This window comes from Athene noctua, chromosome 2, assembly GCF_965140245.1.
Source record: "Athene noctua chromosome 2, bAthNoc1.hap1.1, whole genome shotgun sequence".
Taxonomy (NCBI): Eukaryota; Metazoa; Chordata; class Aves; order Strigiformes; family Strigidae; genus Athene; species Athene noctua.
The window spans coordinates 150,625,413-150,645,221 of record NC_134038.1 but is presented as its reverse complement, the minus strand read 5'-3'; the positions used below and the strand labels follow the sequence as shown (position 1 = coordinate 150,645,221).

General features: G+C 38.2%; 1 protein-coding gene across 3 annotated transcripts in view; it reads right to left on the bottom strand.

Moving 5' to 3' along the window:
* DNAJC13 (DnaJ heat shock protein family (Hsp40) member C13) overlaps nt 1-19,809 on the bottom strand; it is a 56,054-nt gene that overhangs the window by 11,511 nt on the left and 24,734 nt on the right. For all 3 annotated transcript variants that reach the window (XM_074900647.1, XM_074900648.1, XM_074900649.1), the window contains 25 exons: nt 19,790-19,804; nt 19,220-19,302; nt 17,856-18,009; nt 15,589-15,692; nt 15,355-15,514; nt 14,260-14,322; nt 13,843-13,944; nt 13,602-13,706; nt 13,067-13,269; nt 12,586-12,670; nt 11,951-12,105; nt 10,976-11,021; nt 10,603-10,757; nt 9,783-9,984; nt 8,912-9,027; nt 8,005-8,083; nt 7,282-7,417; nt 5,974-6,158; nt 4,450-4,524; nt 4,134-4,253; nt 3,091-3,270; nt 2,031-2,198; nt 1,332-1,445; nt 900-1,016; nt 219-396 (listed from right to left, as the gene is read on the bottom strand). In XM_074900647.1, the coding sequence (XP_074756748.1) occupies nt 219-396; nt 900-1,016; nt 1,332-1,445; nt 2,031-2,198; nt 3,091-3,270; nt 4,134-4,253; nt 4,450-4,524; nt 5,974-6,158; nt 7,282-7,417; nt 8,005-8,083; nt 8,912-9,027; nt 9,783-9,984; nt 10,603-10,757; nt 10,976-11,021; nt 11,951-12,105; nt 12,586-12,670; nt 13,067-13,269; nt 13,602-13,706; nt 13,843-13,944; nt 14,260-14,322; nt 15,355-15,514; nt 15,589-15,692; nt 17,856-18,009; nt 19,220-19,302; nt 19,790-19,804 (3,100 nt within the window). The remainder of the gene's footprint in view (nt 1-218; nt 397-899; nt 1,017-1,331; nt 1,446-2,030; nt 2,199-3,090; nt 3,271-4,133; nt 4,254-4,449; nt 4,525-5,973; nt 6,159-7,281; nt 7,418-8,004; nt 8,084-8,911; nt 9,028-9,782; nt 9,985-10,602; nt 10,758-10,975; nt 11,022-11,950; nt 12,106-12,585; nt 12,671-13,066; nt 13,270-13,601; nt 13,707-13,842; nt 13,945-14,259; nt 14,323-15,354; nt 15,515-15,588; nt 15,693-17,855; nt 18,010-19,219; nt 19,303-19,789; nt 19,805-19,809) is intronic.

Here is a 19,809-nt window from a genome sequence, read left to right as displayed (position 1 = left end):
TTTCAGAGAAAAAAAATAGATAAGGCTTGGATTTCACATAGAACTTTACTACATCTACTGATACTGTTCTCCAGGAAAAAGCAAGTTTGGCTCAACAGTGCTAAAGTCTGTTAGCCAGTAAAACAAGTTTCCTTCTTGCTGGTAAAGACTACAGAGGTCTGCAATTTTAAGGCTTTCTTATGGACAATCTTATCACAGAAGTTCAGTTTTAAGCCTACCTGAGTTGTGCTTTATCACGTTTCTCAGAGCCTCCAGGGCCATTTCAACTCTCCGTAACCGATCTCCGTGTTGATTGGACTCTACTTTCCCAGTCTGTGTTATTGCCATTAGCGTATGAAGGTACTGTGCTTGTGAGCCTATGTAATCCAAGAGGCTTGCAGCAAATGCTTTAGGAAGCTTTAAATTAGAGATGAGAGCATTTTTAGCTGTGTGATGTGACAGTATTTACACTAGAAGAAAGTGTATCCAAAGGCAACACTTTCCTACTACGATCGCTGTAACATCTGGAGCACATTAACTATTTATATCTAAACATACCCTTTTACAAAGCTGCAACTACTTCAACAGTACTCTTAAGGTGTCTGTTTTTCCATGTATATAGATGGACAGCAGTGCCACTAGGCAGAATTACTACCTCCCAGAACCAACCTGAGTGTCTGCAGTGCAATCTTGTAGAGAAAAGGCATTGAGACATACAAAGCAGCATGACCTATGACACTCACTGCTCTTTTTAATTCATTCTGCTCTAACAGAGAGATATCCCATAACATGCTGATCATGTTGAAGAAAATTTCCTTTAGATTTTGTATTTTCTCTGTTCTGTTTGCACTGAGACACAGAAAGGAAGAAGTAACATTCCAAAAACTAGTTTTAACAGGAAGGTTTTAGCTACATCTCACCTCTAGTTGGAAGGTAGGGACCTCATTATAGACTCTAACAAAAATCTCTCCCACAATAAGTTCCTTTGCATGATCACTGAAGACAAAGTCAGATCCATAGCTCTTGTCACAATCACCCTTTAAGCAGAGATAAGCAGCACAAGTTCAGACAGAAAATAATCTTGTAGAAAGTGTAAAGCTATAACCCAATAATGAAATAGTACGTGAACAGAAAACAAAGCTTTGCTAAAGTCAAAAGCTCAAAACAAATTGAAACATTACAAGAAATAAATAAGCAAACTTATTTGTTTTGTTTTTAATACAACTGAATGAATAAACTGACTTAGGAGTAGACACAGCAATGGATATTAACTATATCATTGCATTACAAGTGGATGTGTCAAAACAGTTTAGAAGAAATAGCAGTGAGATTTAAAGTAAAGAGTATCTTACTCTCTTAATCATGCTTTCTTGCTGAGATTCCAAAAACTCAAGTAATTCAGCTCTTGTCCCATTGTTCCAGATCAAGTACGGGTTCTCTGTGTTACTGTTAAGCATCTTCAGAGTCTAAGAAATAAGGAATTCACATGATATAGCATGTTTACAACAGTTTTGGATCATTACACACCCTAACCAGCATGTTACATGATATTAGTTAATCCAATCTCGGTAACAACTAGACCAATTTTGTAAGTTTAAAGTGTCAAGTTTCCCCCCATACTGGAAAAACAGTACGTGTAAGTTATTTGGTACAGTACAACCTATAATTTTTCTTTATTCTGCTTTGAGCCACACTTCAGACTATTTTTGACAGTGAGCAGCAACTATTTGCAGTATCTCTGCAGACAGCTTCCTTGGCACCACTTTTAAAGAGAGTCTAGCCTTTGCTCTCCATCATCATTATATCCTTAAACCTTCAACAGTTAACTTCTTTGCTTCCATATTTGCTTCACAAATATTATTCTATAGGATACTGTTCCTATCCATAGTGTTTGAGGCTAAAACAGTTTTTCTTTCAGTTACTCCAACTGCAAAGAGAAATCACTGCTGTTCTCTGTATCAGGTTGGTCCAAGAGAATTCACTGCTTTAGAAATGACTAGGTACTCCCCTCCATAAATCATTAGAGAAAGTTTTGGTCAACAGATACTTACCTCAGTGGGACCGACCACAGCGAGTTTCCTTGCAATATAGGGTGTCAGCATTCCAGCCAAGCTTTTCCTGATCGTTGGGTTTTCAGGTGTAGCTTGTTCTTCAGAGAGATACCCTCCAAGGCGACTCAAGGCCAAGAGACTGAGCTTAGCAAGGCTATTTGCTACTTCCTGAAAAATAGTTATAAAAAACTTAGAGTTTACTGGAAAAATATCAGAATAACCAGAAAGAGTTGTTCAACACTTCTGCACCAGAACACAATTGGCATTCTCTACTTATGTGCATCACTAATTATGCACTGATGTGTAATAAAACACTAGGTGCTGCAGAACAGCACAATATGATCACTGTGTCATGGGCTTAATGTTGTGGGTAGTTAGACATGAGCCCTGGTAAGTAGAAAAAACTGGGTCACTAAGATGATCTGAAAGCTACGGAAGCTATTTAGTGTAATAGCTTCTGACCAGACAACGGTTCCTGCTAGTACAGTCAAATATCAGCATAACTAGCTTTTTATGACAGTGATACAAGAGTTAATAACTACAATAGACTCTTCAAAGCTCATCTCATCCAGCAGCTGAGGAAGAAATGCCATACTTAAAGGGTGACCATTTAAGGAAATTGAGGTCTGAAGCCACTTATAACTGTGAGGCAAAGGGACAATACAGTACTAAAGCAGACATTTCAGATAAGTTCATGGTATCACTAGACCACCCCTTTAGCTGAACCTCAAGAGGAAAAAAACCCAAACTTATTATTGAACAAATTTACTGTTTTACTGTTCACTGTGATAGAAGTCTCTTGCATTAAGTCTATTAGAAACTACAGGTTTTGGCAGCTTTGACATCTGAACTCAAAACATGAGCTACTCTTTAAAAAACAAAAAACCCGAACAACACTATTTACACTACTACACAAAAATGCCCTTCCAAAGCTGCTGTTAACATTATTGTTCATGTAATTCACTGATTCTAATAAGTATTTGAATACACTTATTTTGTTAATAAGAGATGGCAAGCAACAACCATCACTGTCTGAAAGTATGCACCATGTTAACATTACCTGGTGATTCGAATCTTCACTTTTCTGAATACCACTCTCTTCTAGTGTATAGTCATAGTTGAAGAGGTAACCCAGTAAGTACCAGAGAACTCCAGCTTGGAACAAGTGGGTTTGTAGCCAGTAATCTAAAGCAAAGGAACTAACACACTCTACTCCCAAAGCAGCTACTCGTGGTATGTTCTGAGGGAGGAAAAAAGTTTGCCTTAGTACTTGCGACCAAAGAAAGCCAACTGGCTTCCTTACCAAACAGAGACTTGAAGCCAAAACATGTTGATTCTAGTACTATCTAAGCAGCACAGAGATGAAAACTGAAGGAGGCAGAACATCTGCTGTTGAAGTTAATGGCTGGTAGCCAAAAAACATGGCTAATTAGTCAGTATCCTTTGAAGTAAAAGTACTTGAATACTTGTTTCATGACTAAAAAGGACCATTGGTGAACTGGTGGAAAAACAATTCAAGAAGGTGGCAGAGATTCCCAGGTGAGCTTTTTATGGCAATACATGTGTTCTGCAGGGACTAAACACAAATGCATTTGCAGTCAATTACTATAGTCTAGTTTTACAGTCTTCTGTTTTGTTTTCACATACCCTGTATGAAGAGTTCAAGACAAGCTTTCCTTTCTTAATTCAGACAAAATTCAGCATTTCTATAGCATAAAGTTCTAAAGAGTTAAATGGCAACAAAACTTCTTGAATACTGTTCTCAGAGTTTATGCTGATCTAGGAGTCTATCTGCTTAAATACGACCTAGCTCTAGCACTTTTATCTGATGATTTAGTGCAGTAAACCAATCAGCTAGACATGTCAGCTAAAGCCAAAAGCAGCTGTATCTTTATAGTGGTTACATTTTAAGTCCACTGAATGGTTTCAGATACAAGTGTTCAGAAGAAGGCAGTAGAGTTCTGATTCCAATAATGATGAGCTGAGATCTTACAGAAAAGTTTGATCAGTCTCTACGATTGTCCTATCTCCCTTAAAAGCACAACATTCCCCTAAATATTTAACAGTTAAATACCCATTTGGGCAAAGGAAAGGAGCTCTTACCTTGCCATAATACAGTAGCCTACAGAGGTCCTTAATGATGTTGGGCATTTCTGTAATCTTCTCTCTGCACTCCTCAAACTGAGCTGCTACACTGTAACACTTACTAATATATCCACATACCTACAAAAAGCAATATTTTATTGGTTCCAAGTGGAGGGGAAATGCATGTTTACCATCTTATTTTTTAATACATATAATACTATATCAATTTTTATATGGCATATACACACATTCATATTTATTATCGTATCATACATACACTGTAACATATATTGTCTTCTGAGAAGCTGATACAATCAAAGTTGCTGCAACTTACCTGCACAGACATATCATCTGGTTTACTAGAATAAGTCAAGACTGCTACACAACGATTAAATGCTTCTTGCAATACCTGTGAGGATTGAATGATGCACGATTTCAGTCACAACAAAAACTGATAAAGGCTGGCAGAAATACAACATTAGCTGGTAAACCAAATTTTAATGGATGGAAGGAAACATTTAACAAAATCTGCTGTTTGCTCAAACGGTTTGTAGGAGCAAAATTCCTTGCAAGTGTTGGAACTGGCCTTTAGTGATTTGGAGGTGACAGAATTCTCACGTGAGTTAATACCTCAGTCGGTTTGCAGATGACACCAACTCAGGCAGGAGTGTTGATCTGCTTGAGGGTAAGGAGGCTCTACAGAGAGATCTGAGAGGCTGGAGCGATAGGACAAGGCCAACTGTACGAGTTTCAAGGCAGCCAAATGCTGAATCTTTCACTTGGGTCACAACCCCATGCAATGCTACAGGCTTGGGTCAGAGTGGCTGGAAAGCTGCCAGTCAGATAGGGGACCTGGGGGTGTTGATTGACAGCCAGCTGAACAGGAGCCAGCAGTGTGCCCAGGTGGCCAAGAGGCCAGTGGTATCCTGGCTTGTGTCAGCAATAGCGTGGCCAGTAAGACTAGGGAAGTGACTGTCCCCCCGCGCTCATCACTGGTGAGACCACACCTTGAATACCGTGTTCAGTTTTGGGCCCCCCACTACAAGAAAGACATTGAAGTGCTGGAACATATTCAAAGAAGAGCAACAAAGCTGGTGAAGGGTCTAAGAGCATAAGTCCTATGAGGAGCAGCTGAGGGAATGGGGGTTGTTTAGCCTGGAGAAAAAGGAGGCTGAAGGGAGACCTTATGGTTCTCCACAACTACCTGAAAGGAGGTTGTAGTGAGGAGGGTGTTGGTCTCTTCTACTGGGTAACAAGCAACAAGACAAGAGGAAATGACCTCAAGTTGTCCCAGGGGAGGTTTAGACTGGACCTTAGGAAAAGTTTCTTCACCAAAAGGTTTGTCAAGCACTGGAACAGGCTGTCCAGAGAAGTGGTTGAGTCACTATCCCTGGAGGTGTTTAAAAGACGTGTAGATGTGGTGCTTAGGGATGTGGTTTAGTGGAACTTTATGTAGTGTTAGAGACTAAATGGTTGGGCTCAATCTTAAAGGTCTTTTCCAACCTAAATGAGTCTATGATTCCAATATGTGCAATTAAAAGCCCTTGTGCACAACTGACTTGTTCACAATTATCCTTTCACATACAGAATGCAGCTCTCAGTTTTGTAAAGAAAACCATCATGTATCGTTTGCTTATTCACAGTTCAACAGACAAGCCTAGGTCCAGAAAGGGGTATACTCTGCAAGAGGCTTCTCCTACTGCATCCAGAAAAAAAGACAGTAAAAATGGACAAGTGTCTTAAGACCAGAAGTGATTCTCAATTACATCTGATGGCCTACGCATTGAGGATCTAGAATTTTTAGCTGTGGAAAAGAGTTAGATTAAAAAAATGTATTTCAATGTTTCTTTCTATTTACCTCAATTCCACTTTCTCTTCTCAGTTCTTCTGCATTTAATGCTGAACAATTGACAGTATGGAAAGCAAGTTCTGTAGCAGCAGGCAACAGAGGAGATTCTTTGGAAAACAAAAGGTCATCTGATGTTTCAATAGTAATAGTCTTTATCAGCATAGGATAGCCTGCATACTTGTAAGGTTTCAACTCTGAAAGAGAAGTTAAAAGTTTACATACATGCAGTCTAAGCAATTTAAAGCACCGCATAGTTATCAGTGGAAGATATATCAGATATATAAGGAATGGAAGTCAAAGAAAGCCAACACCTGAGAAAACTGAAGCAAGACTGAGCAGTCCACACAATCTGACTTCTTGTCACATAAGAATGTTCACGCCAGAAGCTGACAGCTTCATGGAAAGAGACTCATTTAAGATTAGTAAGACTTCTCTCCAGGTCAGCAAGTCCCCAAGTTCAGAGCCTTCCAAATGATGCTTGTCTGTCTCCAGAGAAATGTGAGTATAGTTTTGTCTGTCTTAGGCCAGGATTGTCTAACAATAAGCCTACAATGACCTCTTCCAGTTGGCTATCATATGTTTTAAATAATTATGTTTTTCATATCTTTAGGGTTCAGCAATGATAAAGAACAATTTCATCTTGCAGTATGGAGCCAACTGTGAGCCAATCTATGTCAGTCCATGCTAATATTGCCATTGTCTCCACACAACTGACAGAGCTATGATGGCATATGAGCTTCTTAGTTTACCATTATAATGTAATACTTATGTAGCAAAACACTTGGCTCTGCAAGACTTGGACATGCCAGCAGCTGCCAGCTCAGGACTGTAGGTAGAACCAAGGGTTAAGGTACACCTATCTCCTTCCCAGTTGTGAAAGTGGTAGTGTTGAAACACACTCAGAGGATTCTTAACACTGGTCAGAATTTCTGCAAGGTTACACTCATGTGGATATTAAAAATGAGACAATCTCATTTATACCCAGAATCTGCCATCTGGGTGACTTGAGTACTAGTGAGAACTTTTCTGTATAGACAGAATTGTAAGTGTAAACTACATACAGAGGAAGATTCAAACTATTTAGTATTGGAGCAGAGAACTTCATTTAAAACAGCATTAACAGCTTTTTGAAGTTTTATTGCAGATTAGCATATTTCATAGAAGAAAAGGTCCTATTCTGAAGCCCTTTACCATAGCTGCAGCAAGCCAGAAACCCAATCAACAGAACACAGACTCAAAACCAGAGGAGATTAAAACTGACTGCAATGGCCACTAAAAAAATGAAGATAAAACATTATTCTGAGACACCATGTTTACCTTCCTTATGCCTGTTGAAGAGGATGCTTTGAGTTTTCAAGATCAAAATTATGTTTTCTGGATCTGGACCATCTATAACCTTGGCAGACTTTGTGCACAGAAACTCATATGCTTTATTAACTTTTTCAAACATATCCTGCAAATAAAAGAGGAACACTCTTAAAAGCTGCTATAGAACCCCCTAATTACTACAAGTCTGCAGCATCAGTTTAGATGTAGGTAAAATAATGCATTCCAGGTTGTTAGCCACAATGCTAGCTTTATTGTCTTATTCAGAAAATACTGAGTAATACTGGTTCACAGATGGATTTTCTTTTGTCTCCTAAACTCTGTCATGGGCAAGAGACTAAAACTAAGTCAGTTCCACTATGACAAAAGTAGTAAGTACAGTATAATTGATTGTAAGAATGGACAGAGGATGCAGTCTGTCTTTGAAAGGAAGCAATCAGATTATTTAGGTCATGTGTAACTCTTTAAACCAGATGCTTTGAAATGTGGGTCTGATCCAGACTGTATCAGTTTACTGTAGAAATAATGTAGAATCCTAACATTCCTTAATTGACATTACTTATCACTGTAGTATTAATCTGTACTCTAGCATTCATCTAGAGCATAGCTTTTAAAAGGGAGAAAGAAAACTAAAGTGGGCATTTCAGAATTCTTAATACATATAGCAGCTGCATTTGTCCCCACTTTAACACCATAACTTTGTGTTGTACATACCCTGCCTTCTGGATTCTTGTCTGGGTGATATTTTTGTGCCAGCCTGAAATAAGCTTTCCTGATCTTGCTTTCATCATGCCTATGAGAAAACAAGTCCCATTACACTGAGTAACAACAAAAAAACCCAGAAAAACAAGCCTGAATTCTGACAACAGTACTAATAGTAACTGCAATTAAGTGAAAATTACAAAGCTCTCATTTCAATTTGAAAACTCTGCTTCATCAGCTGACACTGAATGCAGGTAATCATGTGGCCACAGAATAGAAATTTTAGAAATATCTCTCTCTGTATAGAATATACCAGCCACAAAGGTACTCAAGAGTCCCTGAATCTTCTAAATGAAGATTCTAAATGAGGTATAAGCAGTTAGTAGTTCGTGATTTGTAATAAGTGCACTGTTCTTAAAAGATAAATACAAAGTCAGTTCTCTCTAGTCAGGTCTCTTCTAGAGGCCTGAAGTCAAAGACCAGTGGCAAGATAGGAGATAAATTCTAAGGATATTATCACCAAGAAAAAGGAAAATATTTGTCAGTGGGAAGAAGGATGATTAGACAAACTAAGTTCCATTTTGAACATATTCAAGTTCTGCCATATTCTTTGCTCGCTATGGCTGAGTCTAATGCTTGTCCTGTAAAACAGCCTAGTGAACACTTTGAAGGGTAGCTCAAAGCATTTTTTCCCCAGTTTCAGTTTATCTGAACACTTCACAATTATTATCTCAATGCTGGAGTCGGATTTCCAAGCTTTGTGTCTTTTTAGATAAAGCAGTCTTCCACTGTGAAGGGCAGACATAAGTGAACCGGTGTCACTAACTGGCTAGAAGTACCAAGATAAACTTCAGTTTTTTCAGTATACAGAGTTTATATAAATGTAGTTATACAACTTTTAATACTGAAAACAACTTACTGGCCTTGTCCTTTGGGAAGGTTAAGGACTTCATAAGCATCATCTATTGACATGGTAGGTGGCTTCTTTTCTACCTCCTTCTTCCAAGCTTCTAGTGTATCTTTCAACAATTTAACCTAAATAATTATAATTCATTAGTGTTTCATTTATACCAACACCAGTACATGTCATTTTTTAATAAAATGCTGCTTTATTAAGGAACTCTTATCACCTATCACCCTAAGTTCAAAGACCTAACACTTTTGCCATGAATACCTATTGTTCCCCCTCCAGTCAGGAAACAATTAACACTTTGCTTCACTGCAGTACTGCATTTTATTCAAGATAAGAGCACCTTAAATTTAAGAAGTCTATGCAAGAGTCACATTAGAAGAGGGAGAATCACTTAAATGATATGCAGTTCACATTTCAATGCTACAAAAAACCCACAAAGCTGCATGAATAAGTAGAGCTGCTTAGACAGATCTAGACTATAGATTTGGACCAAAAAGATCTCAGCAATTCAGTTAATGTACTGATACCAAGTTAGCTCAGTTTCTTGTCCAATGTTCAAGTAAGAACCCGAAAGTGAGGATTTTTTCTCCAATCACTTGAGGTTCATTGAAACACTCTGAAGTTTCTTGGATGCTTTATCTTACTTTTTTAACTGTCACCACAAGGAGGATATGCTGAACTTACGATTGCTATAAGGCATGAAGACTACTCTGCTTCAAGATAAAGTGTTTAACATATTTGCTTACGAACTGAAAGTCAGGATCAGTTACTTAAAAGAAGCCTAGCATTTTATTTCCTTATTTTTTGGTTACAAATCCCATTTTTAGGACGCTGAAAGATCAAGAACTAAATGAATTCTAAAATACTTTGTACTTACTGGATCTTTAATTGGCCAGTCTGGAAATCTGAGTGTATCACAAAGATGCTTGAGGTAATAAATATTACAGAACAGCTCATTTTCCAGTTGTGGATAATTGATAACTGGGATAGGACAGTATTGGTAGAGTGCTCTTGTATTGCTTTGAAGACGAGGGGTGAAATCAGCAAGATGAGCAGCAATCTTCTCTATCATAAGACGCCTAAAAGTTACAAAGTTTGGTTTAACACTTGCCAAGCAGTCCCTCAATCCTCAGTGACTGTACAAGTGTACTCAACGATTTCTTCTGAAAAGATTTACTTTTTTAGTTTCCCATGTTTCAGAACGGATTCAGAATAGGATTCAGTCCTATTCTGTTATAAAGCTCTTTCAATGTCATGAATATTAATTTATTAAAAACAATGTGAACTGACATTTTGCCCTCCCTCAATTTTTTGGGAGCCCCTAAAAATGTATTGTAAAATTAGAGGTATATTTTCTAGATAGGTGCTGGTAACGAGTACAGTAAGTATAAAGCAGTCCACATCAATAGCAAAGTCTCCACTCATGTAGAGAACTTGAATATGATAGAGGCAGATGTAAAGCATATTGTCAGGGAAATATTCCCCTTCCTGCCGCCAGTTCTGCTCCCCCCCCTTGTTATTTTTGATAGAAGCAGAGGGCAATGCAGGACATTGCCCTTGCAGAAGGCAAACAGAAGGAAGTAATGAAACCATGGAATCCAGGTATTTTCAGCTTTCTCTAGAAATGTCAAAGACAAGACCTCTTCAGCATGAGATGTTGTTTGGATTTATTTGTCCCCCAGACAGAAAACAGTTACCTCATTTCATTGCTCCAAATTGCTTCTGGAGTGTCAAATTCTCCAAGAAATATCTCAGAAAATTTTTCTGGTTCATAGTTTTCTAAATAACACACCATTGCTTCAGGAAGAATATGTCCAAGTATACTTCTTTGAACTATATCTTGACCTTTTGTCTACAGAAGAGATCACATTGTCATCTCAAAGGTAATCTAAATTCAGTCTTGTTAACCAACCTGAGATTTAAAACACCCTCCCCCTTTTACCTTACAGTTCTTAAATCCTAACTCTTGAGAACTCAGAAAAGAACAAGCATCTAATATTGTTAAAACAACTGCAAGTGGTCTGTAAAACTATTTGGAAACAGAGGTAGCTACTTTCACAATCTACTTACTTCTTCAGACTTGAAAGCTTGTTTTGTATGTGTATATTTCAAAAACCTAGAAGAGAAACAGCAGTTATTTTCTGTTTAATTGATACCTAAGGCACCCTTGAAAGATAAACAGACCAACATAGTCCAGCTGGCAAGTCTCTTTTTTATCTCAAAGTAAATGTAACAATTAAATGAATCTCTGTACAAAGTCCATCAAATCCTTGGGAACACCACCAAGTTACAAACTCCTGTGTCATAATGTTGCCTTATGTTCATTTCAGTCTGAAAGTCTTGTTCCTGAAAGCTTGTTTTCTCCACACAAAATAAAAATGAAGCTGACAGACACAGAGCTCTTCCCTACAAACCTCTCCCTGCACCATTAGATCACTGCAGGGATGAAACGAGATCTTAACCCTAAGTGCTGACAGTCCTGTTACACTAGAGTCGTGTAAGCATGCAATCATTTCCCAGTCCATTCTGCTATAGAAGAGACTTAACTGGAGTTTTACAGTAGCTTTCTATCAACTATTGAATTTAGAGGAAGAGTATTAGAATGAACTGCAGTAGCCACCTGCATCTGCAGTGCATCTGTATCAGTACAGACTGATTTAACTGCTCTAGATTTCAATACTAAAACAGGCTATTATATTTTTTCACCACCTTTGATAGCTCCTTACTATCAAAAAATACATTAGCATATCAATAGCCTATATTATTAGTCTTTAGTGTCTGTAATGATTTGTTCTTCTAAAATAAGCCATGCCTAGTTGTACTGTTAGAACTGTATGATCAGGCCTTCTCTCATTCCCTCCCTGGCAAGGTCATAAGCAATTCACTTTTTTTAGTGACTGACTATGCCATGTGGAGCCAAATCTTCCACAGGGTACTTGCTTGCAATCTGATGTTGGTTCTAGCAAGCCACACTCCCTGGAGCATTTAGAGCAGCAGTCCTGAGCATGACTGGTCAAGAGGTATTTTTAGCTGGTCTTTCCTCACCTTGCAATAGGAAGTACATTGGAACCCGTGTACATCATGATAAAGAAGAATACTCCACTCAGATAAAAACGAGGTAACTGAGGGTTATCTTGCATGACATGAAACAGCAATATAGCAACTTTTTCCACAAGGATAGGATCAAAAGTCAGTAATAGCTGAAATCAAACACAAGCATTTACATTAGCTGCTTGAGTAGTGCAAGTCACATAGCCAAAACTGGTTAACTAATTCAGTATTGACACGTCAGTAAACTTAAAAGAATTTCAATTAAAGAATACTCCAGCCCCAAAATAACAAGTTTGAATCACAGAATGTTTGAAGTTGGAAAGGACCTCTGGAGGTCACCTTGTTAAAGACCCTGCTCAAAAGCAGAGTCACCTAGAGCTGGTTGCCAAGGACCATGTCCAGGTGGCTTTTCAGTATCTCCAAGGATGGAAATATTTATTAATGATATATTGGCTGAAACATGAAATTTGCAACACCACCCAGTAAAATAAACAACTGCTTGTTCAGAGATCTGCAGGATGCTACAGATGCCATTTGATGTGTTAGGCCCACAAAGTATTCACACAAGGAATATGGTAGAGCAAGTCAGACTTTTACTCATTTAGATACATTTTTGAGGAGTTGCTTACTTGAGTAATATGAGGAAGGCAAGTACTGTCTGACAACAGCCTTTTCACTCTAGGCAGAGGTCTTATAATAGCATTGTCTTGATCCCTAAAAAAAAAAGTGGCACAGCAGTAATCACACATGTGCCTTTTCTCTTTCAAGAATGAACAACTTTAAGCCGCAATTATCAGGCATGGTTTATGTCATGCATTAAAGCAGCTTTGTTTTTAAGTTAAACAAGAGTCTGCCTGCAAGAGTAAGGCTTTGCTGCTGTACATTATGAATGCACGTAGCTTGTGCATTCATTCTTGCAGTCCCTTTCACAATATTAGTATTGTTGCATTTACAAACTCTCCATTTGCCTGCAGAATTAATTAGTACTATGTAAAAGGCTCTTTAATACAGTTCATTAATGTACTACTTGGTTTCTAAGAGCAGCTTTAAGACAGAATTTATGAATCCGCCAGAGGAAGTCAACCACTTCTGCTGAAAATTAGTGTTTACCTGCTGGGAAAATATCCACACATTGTGATGAGCATGTTGAGTACAAGTGTGGCAAGGTCAGTCTCATTTAACACAGGCTGGCCGCTGGCAAGCAAGCACCACTTCAGCTGAGGGATGACCTGTAACGGTCGCCAGCCATCCATACCTTGAGCCCAGCAACGTGTTTTTGAAGTCAGCTTTCCACCGTTCCATAGTTCCTGCATCTATTGCAACATTAGATTAATTTAATTGATTCTACATTCAGAGCTACATTTGCTCCTAACCATTCACACTCAAGATAAGTATGGCAGACTACTATTCTAATTGTCAGGAAACATGAAGTTGACAGATTAATGGAGGGATAGGCAGCCTTACCAAAAAGGCTGGGGTTCCTGACACAACATCAATTCTCTTCTCAAGCTTTAATCCTTAAACAGTTACTTTGAGAACATAGTTTACAGTTTTTTACAGTTTTCCTCTCCCACTGTTTGAAACACACCCAGCCACCAGGAGGGAAATAATTTGTCAAGTTTGAGAGTTTGAAGCTGACTGGTACCTCCTGAAAGCTGTAAGGACCACTCCTTTCTTTGTCAGCATTGCCAAAGTACCATTCTTTCTCGCTCTCCCTCTTCATATCAGGTGCCGCCTCAATCACATTGCTCTAGAAGTTGATGTTTATAAGAATAGCTTTAGCTTCAATGCAAGTATCACATTTCTACAGGAAATGGGGAAAATACATTGCTTTTTTTTTTTTTTAAATTGCAACACACGAGTAGTAAGAAACAAAGGCTACATACCTGCAGAGGGACTGTAGCTCTGCTTGTGTGAAGATGTGCCAGCGTAAGCAGATCTACAAGAATTCTAATGCCATTTGAATCCATAAGGTCCTTCACATTTTTCTGTTAAAGGATGAACTGAGTTAACATAAGAATTTTCTAGATAAGAGTTGTTACAAATACTGAACTGTTTTATTCAAGAAGTGACCATGAGAAAAGTCAAATCGTTCTCTGAATAGAATGGTACAATCACCACAACATCTACATGTTTCTTTCAGCTTTCTCACCAGTAACTACTATATCACAGAATACTGTATCATTGTTTTAAGACTTCAAGACTTGAATTTTTTCTCAAGTTAATCCTGAAAGACTAGTTCAGACCATTTTATAAAGGTGAAAGACCAGTAAACTACTGTTAAGTGTACATGTCCACCTTACCTTATTAAGGATCAGTTTGTTGAGAAACAGTATCAATCTGTCCCGCTCAAGCCTGTCAGTGCACTGTTGCAGCAGAAGAGAACAAATCAGTATTTGATAGCACATATTAAAAGTTACCTTCAAAAGTCAATACACCTGCAAACATTCATTTGGTTTTGTCATGCCCAGGACAAAACTGCAGAATAAGTGTCCTGTTTCATTCACACCTAATAAAAGTAGCTTTCTGCCACTGAGGAGGAAAGGCCTTGTTGACCTCCATCCCCTCCATTGCTCTGGGTCTGATACCCAAACCCACTTTTCTGCTAAGTCTATTGTTCTAAAGGGACATCGTTTGGATTTCCCAATGAGCCAGTTAACACAAATACAAGGGAAAAAAGAGCAAGCTTTCAGCCAGGAGAGAGAATGGGTCTTTGATGTTACACCTCTGATGAGATCATGAAGACTCGAGGCAAAACAAGAACAGACTGCACTGGTTCAGTTTCACTTACAACAACCATATCTAAGGCCTATACTGATGTTAGCAAAAAACCCTGTCTTCAGACTGCACGAAAATGTATTTTTGCAAGCTGTATCAGCTGGCAGACATAAGTTAACAGACATTTAATAGGCAAAGCAGTTACCACTAAAAATCTAATCCATCACATGTGCCCATCTAAGGCTGCCATGTCATTAGGTCTGGGACTCTTTCTGCTACTCTTGAAATCAGTGTTTCGAAACAGTGTGACAAGAAAGAAGGTTCTCCTCTTAAAAAGCTTTATGCTGCATTTTTCAAAAGCAAACACAAGATTAGTGTCACACAAAGTTCCTTTCCACTATTTCTATACAGCCTGAAAACCTGTTAAGGCCAACAAAATGCCTATATACAGAGACTAGTTTGAAATACTTTTATGATGAGCAATTTTTTTAGTGAAACTTCAGCTGAATCGAGGGGAGATATTAGGAACACTTGGTGACAGCATGGAAAAGAGTATTCATGCTGCAGCTTCACATTCTGTAAAACCAAAACTCAGGTTTCACAGCAACTTGAAGGATCCAAACATATGTTGACTAGCTGTATGTTAACTACTATATCAAATAATTTGAAGTAATTCTTACCCTTTCTAACATCCCAACAATGTACTTAGTATCAGAAAATGGTCCTATTTCTTCATGACATCTTCCATAAACAATGGCCAATGCTTGCAGACATAAGCATTTCATATTCACTTTTGGAGTAAGCAAGAAGCGATGGTAGAGTTCATTGAAGAATTCATACCTAAAAGAGAGATGAAATTTTAGCAAAGAAAACAGAGACCCTAGGAATGAGATAGGATTTCAATAATGTCTCACGATTTTTTGATTGCTCCACTTGCTTCAGTTTCATCTTCTTCCAGTAGCAATCTTAGATAATAATCCCCTATTTTTATTTCCTCAGAAAGGCACTCATATTTTACCTGCAACACAGAACAAGTTACTTAAAAGTAAACATTGTTTCTCCTTCATTAAGGTTTTGCTTGCACAACAATACTGTACTTGCTTGTATCCATAAACTAAACAAGGTTAGCAACCCCTCTTACAGTCTGAGAAAGACTGAAATCTGCAAGTTTGCTGTTAAAGAAACACACATCTATAAAAAAATATACCATAACCTATTGTTGCTCCACAGAACAAATGAGTTTCTCATCTTAAAGCCTAGAAGCTGGGATTTCAGTAAGTAACTTGTTTCTAATATCAGCTGGTTTTATTAACTAAACTTAGACAATACATGATGTATTCAGTGACTCAAACTTTAGTAAGTAGTTATTCCATTGCAAGGCATTTCACTCAATGTTACTGCAAGTACAAGACACAGACATGACTTAATTACTAGTTGTACTTGCTATTATGCTGGGTAATAAAAGGCTAGAGGCATTAGTATACACACAAGGCGGCTGAAGTGAAATTTCACAATGAGAGCCATAATCAACTTCAGAGCAACTACCTTAAATTTAGGCATACCCCTCAACACTCATTGGTTTTAAGCATTTGGCAAGCACCTTGTTTAGAGGTACCTCTAACATACCACAAAAATCACTTTGCAGTGGTTTTTCTTATCTACAGCTTGGAGACTTCTGACACGAGGCCACATAAAGCAATCTATAGATTTGACCACAGCACATGATACAAAGGCATCCCACTAACTAGGACACTTCTGGAGCAAGCCACCATTCCCCGCAAAGCAACAGGTTCCAAAGCTGACAGAGAAGCCTTTGTCACCACTACATAGTTAGTTCAAATACTTATAGCATAGCCTGATGAAGTATTTATTTAAAATATTTGAAAGCGAATCTCTGAGACAGCAGCTATTCAAAGATCATGCTACAGAAGCCCCTTCAAGCCAGTCCCAAAGCGTTCTGGGCTGTAACTACAATTACTAGTGATACAAAAACCATATAGGAACACAGTACAGGTGGGAAGCCTGTATTACTAAGTTTCAAATCTCTACTTTTGGTTCTGCCCCAGTCAGCACTTTCAAGAACAGAGATATAGTTGGGATAGCAGACACCGTGGCACCCAGAAGTCCTGTGCTTGACCCGCACCTGAGGAAAACTTTGAAAGCTAAATGCCAATTTAGCAATCCAAACCCAAACTTAACTATTTACTACATCAAGGTAAGCAGTAATCTGTGGCTGTGTGATAGGGATAGCGTACATACATAAAATAGTTCTTTCTCTTAAACCATTAGCTTGATGTCTTGCAATTCTTTCCGATTTGCCAAAGTAGTCAACTTAGAATTCCTCAAAATCAGCAGCTTACTCCTGTTTTCACTAGTAGTCCTCTGATCAAATTTCAAATAGAAAGCTGTATTGTGACAAGGATGGCATTTGGAATATCTAAGAATATCTTACAGTTGAATTTAAGCATGGCCTTGCTCTGCTTTAGCATTACACATGGATTAAAATGGTGGAGAACTACAACAGTACTCAGATAAGAGCGGAGTACAAGAAGTGTTTATTAGTATGTTACTTGAAAACATCTTGCAAGTTGTTTTGAGAAAGTCAGTTAGGACCATACCAATTGCTCTACAGAAGCTTGAAAGGTTATTTTGACTGTAGGTACTGCTGTTCCCAGAATGTGAAAACAGTACCCTCAATCTATAATTTTGAGAGCAGCATGGTTTTAGCCACATAATCTATTCATGATTTGACAACCCAGCATTTAACAGCCTTAGGATCACTGAGACATGATGGAAATAAAGACAAGGAACTTGCTATCAGGAAGAAATTACTTGTGAAACTACCCAAAAGAAGTCTGATGGAACATATTCAAGAACAAGTATGACTTATCTTGACAACAATGTAATGGTAAATCTTTTCCTCTTAACACAAGAATACATCAAGGGTTCTGATCATCTCTACAGTGCCATTTGTTAGGCTGAAGAAGTTTCAGGTTTGCAGAGTGACACTGGACAATAATGCCTGTTCAGAGCCTCAAGCTTTAGCAGCTTATTCTATAACCCCAAAAGAATTCTAGCTTGCAGTCAGGGATTGTCAACACAAGACCCACTCATGCAGTTAGACAGAACATTTTAAGTAGACATTTTACATATGCAGTTACATCTACAGTGGGCCATTTACCTCAAACTCCTGATGGTTCCATGAGATAACATTAGCACTACCGAGTTCTCTGTCAATATTAAAAGCTCTCATCTCAGACTCAAGAGTATCTCTCAGTTCTTCCCGTGTTTTGAAGTTCCAAATCAAGTTTGATCTAGCATGATCCTGAAGAAATCTAAGGAAAAAAAGTTACGTAGTTTAGAGCCCTCAAAACATTATCTGAAAGGCAAACAAGACTTGGCTGGCAAGCGAGAGAAGATTAGCATTAGTGGACCTTAATTAGAAGGCACTGAGTAGTGGTCTTTAGTTTGTTACAGTAGTTATGGTTGTTCGCTTGTATAGTGTTTTCATAGTCAGGAAGGTCAGCCTAGACTAAAACATGCCTGTTGTCATCCCTTTTGGCTCAATTCGTTAATCTGCATATAGTTGATGACCAGGAGACATGCAAGCTATTCATCCTATCTGCCAGTAAGGGTTACAAGTGAACAATAATCCAGGGCAGCAGACATGCACATATTGAGTATATGTTTTAAACAAAGAAGGAGTTCATGCAGGAGAAAAGAAGTTGACGTCTTAAGTGTCACAAGACAGTCAGTGGATATTCTTCAGTGGCAGTTACAAAACAGCCTTTGGATCCAGAGACTGGCTGAGAGCAGCACTTTAATACTCAAAGTTTAGGAGCATGCAAGCCTTCCTTTCATGCAACACTTGTGCAAAACAGACTATATAGTTGACCTGTAGAAACATTAAGCACCCAGTCAAGTTTAAGGAATTTTGCAAAGCTTGCTTTCACAGAGTTTGTTCAATGCTCAAGCTTTATTAGTCCATTGAACATAATCCCCCTAGCCAAAGTAAAGTGATAATATCTTTTTTCAGATTGTAAGAACTCACAGGTAAGCAAGTTATACTTAGGACCTCTGGCGCTATTTGAAATCTAGTACCCATGTGTTTTCTCTTTGCCTGCCTTAAGCTCATTTTTATTCCAGTTCAAGTTAAAACATGTTGAGTAGCTTACAGGTCGATGCACCAACACAATGCAATGATTTTCAGTACTACTTTGCTTAGCCTTTAACATCATGCAGATCTGTACCTGCAGTTCGTTATTCACTTTTCGTTTTGATTCAAGGGGAAAAGAAAAAGGATGTAGTTTGATAACATTTGAGAAGCTTTCCAAATTCCCCCTTTCCTAAAAATAAGCTAAATCTTTAAGTAGACCTTAGGATTTAATTTTTGATAAGTTCCTGTTACGCTATTGCACTATCCTGTTGCACTATTTCAAGGCAGGAAGAAACTGGAATCAAGCCACAGAAACTCAGAAGATATTAACAGAAGTATCCAGTCAGGTTATAACTTGTGAGACCACCATACTAATCACAGTATTTTACCTGTAATAGAAGAGATCCCAGTTTGCTTCTATTTTTATTCTTTGGCGTCGTTTCCTTAATATCACTGGCTTTTGAATAATGTTCTGCAAAAGAGCCAAGTTTAAGTTAGTAAAACCAGATACTATCCATTTTGCCCTCTTAAAATAAAAAGCTGGGGTTTTTTTACTCCTTCAAAAGCCACACTGTTAAGCCTCATTAACAAGGTTTCCTTTTCTAGAAAGTAGCAGCAGACTTTCACAAGTGTTATTTACACCAAGTTAAATTAGCCAGAGGAACTTTCAGCTGTTAAACAAGTCATTCATTTAGAAGCAAGTTATCCCTGAGAAAAGCTTAGTTCCCATCACCATAGGCACACATCAGCTTCGAGGCTGATGGAGAGGGAAACCCACAAGAATGTTTTGCTCTTGAAAGGAAGTAACTAGAGCAAGTCACAAACCTGACTTGGCCACTGAAAGGTTCCCTTGGTTTGATCAAGCATGAAATCAGTGCTATACTCTACATGAGGTACCACATGCAAGCAGAAGTCTGAGCAACATAATTCACACAAGTGGCAAAGATATACAGACTCACCATATTGTTTCTGTCCTGAT